Source organism: Mustela putorius, unplaced genomic scaffold (assembly GCF_011764305.1).
Source record: "Mustela putorius furo isolate JIRA1106 unplaced genomic scaffold, ASM1176430v1.1 tig00003913_pilon_pilon_pilon, whole genome shotgun sequence".
Taxonomy (NCBI): domain Eukaryota; kingdom Metazoa; phylum Chordata; class Mammalia; order Carnivora; family Mustelidae; genus Mustela; species Mustela putorius.
The window spans coordinates 10,121,434-10,129,451 of record NW_025422060.1 but is presented as its reverse complement, the minus strand read 5'-3'; the positions used below and the strand labels follow the sequence as shown (position 1 = coordinate 10,129,451).

General features: G+C 41.2%; 1 protein-coding gene across 1 annotated transcript; it reads left to right on the top strand.

Moving 5' to 3' along the window:
- Positions 1–525: 525 nt before the first annotated feature.
- Positions 526–7,084, top strand: ACBD7 (acyl-CoA binding domain containing 7). The gene is made up of 4 exons (XM_004774842.3): positions 526–678; positions 5,193–5,310; positions 5,468–5,530; positions 5,617–7,084. The coding sequence occupies exons 1-4, from the start codon at positions 667–669 to the stop codon at positions 5,688–5,690; spliced, it is 267 nt and encodes an 88-aa protein (XP_004774899.1). The 5' UTR covers positions 526–666; the 3' UTR covers positions 5,691–7,084.
- Positions 7,085–8,018: the final 934 nt, after the last annotated feature.

Sequence of the window (8,018 nt, the reverse complement as noted above, 5' to 3'; positions counted from 1 at the left end):
TCAAGTGTGCACCACAACCCCCTTCTGTGTTTCAGCAGACTTTCAGGGACACTGGGTTTGTTGCCCGGGAGAATGGGGTCAGATTGAATAGTGCGCACTTCCGTGTCTTTACAATAACCGAGAACCCGTCAGAGTGGTTGCAGCGCGTGTTCAGGGTGTGTTTTTGCTTTTTAAAGAGAAGATGCTTTTTTCACTCCTGATGAAGTGTGCCTAGAAGTATGAGAGGAGACTTGAGAGGTCTCAAAAACCGTGCCATCCACGTTTCTAGGAATCAAGGAGAGGGCAGAGGGATATAAATACGAAAAGGAATCCCCACTGAGATCCGTGCCCTAGGGAGATTTCTGTGGATGCAAAGACCTCTTGAGAAAGAACTGGGGAACGAGCCAAGAGCGGAGAGGAACTCATTTAAATTCCCTGCTCCTCGCTTTTCCGGTTGCAAGCCGCGCTGGCTGCAGACAACCCTCTGCGCGGCTTGGGGGCAGGGCAGGTGCCACTCACCGCTTATCCCCGCCCCCCAGGACTGGTGGCCAATGGGAGCCGGCCGGGCCCACAGCGCAGCCAATGGGAGACGGCGGGCGGAGGCGCGCTTCCATTTAAGGACGCCCGCCGCACGGGCTCCGGGGACCGGCGCCTCAGGAGTGCGGCAGTAGCTGAGTGGGTGTCACCATGTCTTTGCAGGTGAGTCGAAGGGTGCGGAAGCCCCACGAGCGGGCTTCGTCCTCAGAGGGAAGAGCTCGAGTGGGCATGGGGCAGGCGTGACGCCCATGGGTGGCGGGCGAGTCAGAACTGGAGCTTGGGACAGCTGTCGCCCGCGGTCCTCGCGCCCCGAGTACCCCCCCACACACACACACACCGCCACCACCGGGAGTTGTACGGAGTGACCCCGGGGACACTTCCACCCCCATCGCGAGCGCCCGCTCATTGCAGTGGGGACCACACCTGTGCCATCTGTTGACGGCGACCTGGGGCTCCCCATGGCAACACTTGCGAACCCCGGGGATCCGTTACTCGCGAAGTAAGAGCTGCTCCCGAGAGGGCGGAGGCCGGCTTGCTCCTGGGGGACCAGGCGGCCCTGCTCCGCCTGCCCCTTACCACTGCGAAAGGTAGGCGAGGGCGGCTGGGGCCCCACCCGCGCCCCCTCGCTCCTTGGTGAGACAATTGTTTTTCTGAACAGCAGAGATCTGTAAAACTACAAAATAGTAGTTTTGCCGATATGCGAAAAATTACATGTTCAGGGTGGGAAATTTGGGGAAAGAGCAAATATAAAATAAGTGAAAACTATTAAGAATTCCTTCACGCAGGTGATAACCACTGCTAACATGAGGGATTACTTTCTTGTACTGTGAAAAATGTGTGTGTGTGTGCTTGTATGTACTTGCATGTGCACGCGAATGTACACACATGTGTATATGTGTGTATATATACACACACACTGATTCAGTTATACTCAAGTATATACAGTTTTATTCCTGTACCTGTGACTATATTAGGAACATTTTTCATCATTAAATAATCTTCTAAAATAAAATTTGAAAAAAATATCTGGATACAATTTCACGGAATAAGGCTTCCTTTTTTTTTTTTTTTTTTTTTTTTTTTTAAGATTTAAGTTTATTTTAGAGATTGAAGGGGGAGGGACAGAGAGAGAGAATCCTCAAGTAGGCTCTACACCCAGCATGGAGCCCCCGATGGGGCTGGGTCCCAGGACCCTGAGATCACTACCTGAGCCAAAAATCAAAAGTTGTAGTCTTTACCCACTCAGTCACCCAGGGACAACGCCCCCCCCCCCACATCTTTAAAGATTCTTCAAGAAGTATGTTATGGTGACTAAAGGCACATACTCCGGAGTCTGCCAGGTTCAAATCCAAACCTTCCCCCTTCTTAGACTGTGATGTGGTTGCCCGGGTAACTCAGTCAGTTGAGCATCTGACTCTTGGTTTCTGCTCAGGTTGTGGGATCCAGCCCCTCGCTGGGCTCCACGCTCCACAGGATATCTGCTTGGTATTCTCGCCCTCTCTCTCCCTCTCTGTTCCCCCCCCAAATAGATCAATTAAATATTAAAAAAAAAAAGAAAGAAACATGTATTGAGAATTCTCTTGACAGATTTTTTTATCCACCTTTTGACCACATTCACCCACTTCCCTCACCCTTCACCTCCGCCTTTGCAACTGCCAATCTGTCCTCTGTTTTTCTAAGTTTAGTTATTTAAGATTCCACATGTAAGTGAGGTCCTACAGTATTTGTCTCTGTGACTCATGGTATCTCACATAATGTTCCCAAGGTCCATCCATGTTGCTGCAAATGGCAAGATCTCCTTCATTTTTACGACTGAACAATATTCCATTGTGTGTGTGAGTGTGTGTGTGTGTGTCCATTCATCCATCATCAGGCACTTAGGTTGTAATGTCCATGTCTTAACTGTTGTAAACAATGATGCAGTGAACCCGGGGTTGGGGGGGTGGCAGCATCACTGCGACATAGGGATTTTGCTTCTTTTGCGAATATACCCAGAGGTGGGATTGGTGAATCCCATAGCATTTGTATGTCTTTATTTATTTATTCTAATTTATAAATGATTTATTGGATTTTTTTAAGAAAAACTAATTCTTTATACTGAATAAGCTCTATACATACAAGTTTTCATTTTTCATTTAGCTTGGATTTACTTCTTAGAAGTTTTCATGTTTCTGACCAGCCACTGTCTTTAAACCTCTTGGCGTTTTGTTTTTTTTCTGGGCTCCCCACGGATTACTCAGAAACTGAGTTGCGGCCTTTTTCCCTGGTAACCTCTTATTTTCAAGGCACAGGACCTTATTTGTTGGTTCTGGACCATGTAAAAAATTCTCTCTAAAGCCTTTTGCTGCTTATTGCCTTGAATCTCTCAAATCTTGATCTTCTAGCCTTAGAGCCAAGTGGCTTTTAATCTGGCCCATAGACTGTACTTTTTGTACTTTTTTCAGCTTTCTTGGAATCACTTCCTTTTCACATCCTTTGATTTTCTTCTGCAAATGAATTTCTTTCAACTTTTTGATGATGTCCTTATGTTAGTCTGTCCAGCTGTAGTTAACGTCTCAAGAGTCTAATCTGGAAGTTTTTTTTGTTGGATAAACAGCTCATCTTCTTCAGGAGTGCTTTATCTCCAACCTGTTCCTCCCCTTTGTGCTTCTTCCTGGGTGCTGATCAGTCAGCTCCTCCCCAACAGGCTTCGCTAGGCTGCTGGACCAACAGGTGGTGCTCCGCTTTCTCCTCCCTGTACTCCCGAACCCTGCCCAGGCAAGGCCCACCCAGGCAAGTTTTCCACCTTCTCCTCCCCACAGGTGGCACTGTGCCCCCTCCACCTCCTCCAGGTGGTGTTCCCTTTGCCTCCTCCCCTACCTCCTCCCTCCCCTCCCTGTGGTTCTCTGCCTTCCTCACCCGCCCCCCAACCCTCACCCCAGGCATCATTGATGCAGGGGTGTGGGATGGACAAGGCTGGAGCTGTACCATGACCCATGCAGCATCAGATCACCTCCATTTGTATGTCTTTGGAAAAATGTCTATTTCGTTCCTTTGCCCATTTTTAATTGAATTTTTCTTTTTGCTATTGAGTGGTGTAAGCTCTTTATATATTTAGGATATTAACCATTTCTTTTTAAAGATAAATGATTTGCAAATATTTTCTTCCATTCCATAGGTTGCCTTTTCATTTTGTTGATGGTTTCCTTTACTGTACAAAAGCTTTCTAGTTTAATGGAGTCTCACATCTTTATTTTTGTTTTTGTTTTGTTGCCTTTGCTCTTGGTGTCAGATCCAAACAATCGTTGCTCAGACCAGTGTCCAGGAGTTTACCCGCTCTGTTTTCTTTCTTTCTTTCTTTCTTTCTTTCTTTTTTTTTAACCCCCTCTGTTTTCTATTGAAGAGTTTTGTGGACTTAGGTATTACATTCAAGGAAGATCTAAACAAAAGGTCTTACTTGACCTGATATTAAATCATGTGAGTTGGTTTTTGTGCACAGTGTCAGACAGTGGTCCAGTTTCAGTCTTTTGTATGTGACTGTCAGGTTGTCACACATCATTAGTTAAAGAGACTCACCTTTTCACATTCTATGTTCTTGGCTCCTTTGTCATAAATTAATCAACCATATATGCATGCTTTTATTTCTGGGCTCTCTATTCTGTTTCATTGATCCATTTGTTTTCAGGCTAATACCATACCCTTTTGATTACTATAGCTTTGTAATATAGTTGGAAATCAGGACATGTCATGACTCCAGCTTTGTTATCTTTTCTTAAGATTGTTCTGTTTGGGGGTGCCTGGGTGGCTTAGTGGGTTAAGTTTCTGCCTTCAGCTCAGGTCATGATCTCAGGGTCCTGGGATCAAGTCCTGCATTGGGCTCTCTGCTCAGTGGGGAGCCTGCTTCCCCTTCTCTCTCTGCCTGCCTCTCTGCATACTTGTGATCTCTCTCTCTCTGTCAAATAAATAAAATAAAATCTTTTAAAAAAAAGATTTTTTTGTTTGTTCAGGGTCTTCTGTGGTTCTGCATGAACTTTAAGGTTGTTTTCTTGACTTCTGTAAAATATGCCATTGGATTGATTGCCATGAATCTGTATATTGCTTTTGGTAGTATTGACATTTAAACAATAATATTTCTTCCAGTCCATGAGCATAGAGTATTTTTCATTTATTTATGTCTTTTTAGTTTTTAAAATTTTCTGAAAAATTTTAAAAATTTAAATTTTATTAAAATTTAATTTAATTTAATTTATTAAATAAAATTTAAATTTAAAAAAAATTTAAGAATTTTCAGTATTAGGGCACCTGGGTGGCTCAGTCAGTTAAGCATCTGGCTCTTGATCTCAGCCCAGTTCTTGATCTCAGGGTTGTGGGCTCAAGCCCTGCACTGGGCTCCATGCCCAATAAGGAGCCTACTTTAAATTTAAAAAAAAAAAAAAAAAAAAGGAATTTTTCACTAGTAATGGTTTTATGTGGTTCTTCATATCTTGTCTGAATATCTGGTAAGTACCAGGAGAGGGATCCATAAATTAAAATAAATTAGGATAATACTGAAAGAACTAGACCAGTAATAGCTCTGTTTGAAACCTTCCTCTTTCTTTTTAAGTTTCTACTGTCTGGTGGTAAAATACCTGCAAAATAGATAAGCCTGCTGAAAGTTAGTGAAGGCACTATTGGCCTTTCTTCCTTTTGTGTTCTAGGCTGATTTTGATAGGATCACAAAAGATGTGAGGAAGCTGAAAACAAGGCCAGATGATGAAGAACTGAAAGAACTCTATGGGCTCTACAAACAATCTGTAGTTGGAGACATTAATATTGGTATTGTATATGTGTGTGTGTATGTGTGTGTATATATGTATATATGTGTGTGTATATATATCATATTTTAAAAAATAATACATTTCATTTGAGCAATGTTTATAGAAGCAGTGAGTAAAAAGTAAACTTGAAAATATATCTATTCTTCTTTTGGCAGAGTGTCCAGGAATGTTAGATTTAAAAGGCAAGGCTAAATGGGAAGCGTGGAACCTCCAAAAAGGTTGTTAATTCTTAAATAAGTGAAGTAAGCTTTCTTAATTTCCCAATACATCAGTCCGTAAGATAATCTGTTTTGTGTCTTTCTAGGGCAGTCGAAGGAAGATGCCATGAGTGCCTATATATCTAAAGCAAAAGAGCTGATAGAAAAATATGGAATTTAAAATTCAGCTATGAGAAGGTTTTTCTTTTGAGGTCTTCATAATGCTATCATGTCCTATATCTAGGGAAGAAATGCACTGTTAATTCTACATGTCATGAATATGTTTGCTATTAACATAAATTGTAACCCTTAATTAGAGGTATGCTGAAACTACTTAATGAAGTTTTACTTGCTAAAACCAGATGATTTTAAAAGTTCTTTTTTTAAAAAAAGTATTGCTCTGGTTGTATGTCACACAAACATTAACAATATTTTTTGGCATATCTGTTTTTCTACACTGAGTTATTATTATTGGTATGTGATCAAAACAGTTTACTAAGAACCAATAACAAGTTTCTTCCTTTGTTGTACGTGTAGCTCTGGGATTCTCACTGAATTGGGGACTTGGAAATCATAAACATACCTGGTTTCATTCCATACTCTGTAATTCTTTACTAGGTGACCAGAAACAAATTACTTAAGCTTGCTAAACCTCATCTATAGAGTAGAGGGAAAAATCAGTCTCACAGGGTTGTAAGAATTGAATGATTCTTGAGGTAACGAGGATTGATAATTGAGGTAACTTTAATGATCCTACCTTCAATTTAAAGCATACATTATATAAAACCTAACAACAAATAAACTAAAATTTTTAAAAAATAAACTTATGAGTCCATGACTATTCAAAGAAAGAAAAAAACCATCCACCCATTATTTTTCTTTAAATTTTTACATTTAAGACAGAAAAATCAAATGTAGTATCTAATGACAATAAAATATTCAACTACTGTGCCTCTTACATTCAGTTTTATCGGAGTGAAAATGCAGAGTCTGGAATATCATAGTGGCCTAGTCCTCAGTCTTTCTTGCTGCACACAGGTTCCCTGAAAGAACATAGTCTTGTTTTAGCATGTCTAAAATCTGTTTGAGATCGCATAGGGTAAATATCCTAAAAAACAGTGTACTTCTACTCCCTGGATAAGGGTTGGGGTTTGGTATGCTAGGACCAATGAGGGATAGATTGATTTCATGTGACTTAAAAAAAATTATCTAGATTGACTAGATGAATTTCCAGGGAATTATTCTGTGTGAAAAAAGCCAGTCCCAAAACGTTGTGCAGGGTAATTTATGTGACTTTCTTGAAATGGCAAAGTTACAGACATAGAGAACAGAATAGTGATTACCACAGAGGACAGAATAGGGAGGTAGGAGTGACTTGAAAGAGCAGCAGGAGGGATCCTGTGTGGATGGGATGTTCTGTCACTTGACTGTGTCACTGGGAGCATCTGGCTGTAACATTACACTGGGCTTTTGCACAAATTACCATTGGGGGAAACTGGGTAGTTCTATATTATTTCTCACAACAAAATGTGAATCTACAGTTATCTCCAAATAAAAATTTTCATGAAAAACAAATCTAGCTTGATTCCTATTCTGGAAAATTTTAGAAAGTAAAGATGGTTCTCATATCTATGAAATCTTACCTGAAGATTATCCGGAGTCTGCCATGATGAAGTCAACATCCATATGCAAGAAAAGGGAGACATCAGCAATGACAGGGCTGCTCCTTCCAAAGGAGGACTTGGAAACTCTCAGAACTCTTCCTACATGGACCTCACCTCTACCAGATAGAGAGGCAGGTGAGAAGGCCCAGGCCAAAAGCCTGGCATTGGCTACATCATGTGATTCCCATTGTGGACCATATTAACTAAAAGTTTTTCAATTGAATAATCAAAATCAAATTATTTTTGTGCCAATCCTTCCATAAGGGAGCACTGGAAATGGTGTCACACCAAAGGGTAAGCCATAGTGGGTACTAAACATGCATCATAATTTACTTCAGCCTATTTATAGCCCAAGTCGATTGCATGAATCCTAACCCCTTCCACAATGAATTCTTCTTATGACTTGCCCTTTGTTAGAAAGGAATGATAAATTCTGCAAAACATCTCCCGGACTCATTTTGCTCAATCTTATTTATTAAGATTCTATGAATATGATTTTAAAATCTTAGCACAAACATGAATCCGTATTATGTGACCATAAACAAATGGATGCTTTAAAATTTAACAATATATATTGCTGTGTTAAGTACTTTAAGCCTTGAGGAAGAGACATCAGTGACACCAAGTAGTGGAATTTACTGTGAAGATCCACGAGACATAGGAAATCCGCGTATCTGAATGAAGAGCCAGGATGAGTCTGGAACTCACCAGACACTGCAGGAGCCAGGCAGCTCCAAGGGGGCAGTGCCCCTTCATCCCTATCCACTAGTGACTGTGAATCCCATTTGTAGTGTTTCGCATTATATGGCAAATATGTTTTGCCTTATATGGACTTGGCAAATTTT

Excerpts from the sequence above, each read along its gene's own strand:
- ACBD7 (XM_004774842.3), top strand. Across the intron at positions 5,311-5,467 it reads AGTTGGAGACATTAATATTG|AGTGTCCAGGAATGTTAGAT; the intron begins GTATTGTATATG and ends TTCTTTTGGCAG. Across the intron at positions 5,531-5,616 it reads AGCGTGGAACCTCCAAAAAG|GGCAGTCGAAGGAAGATGCC; the intron begins GTTGTTAATTCT and ends GTGTCTTTCTAG.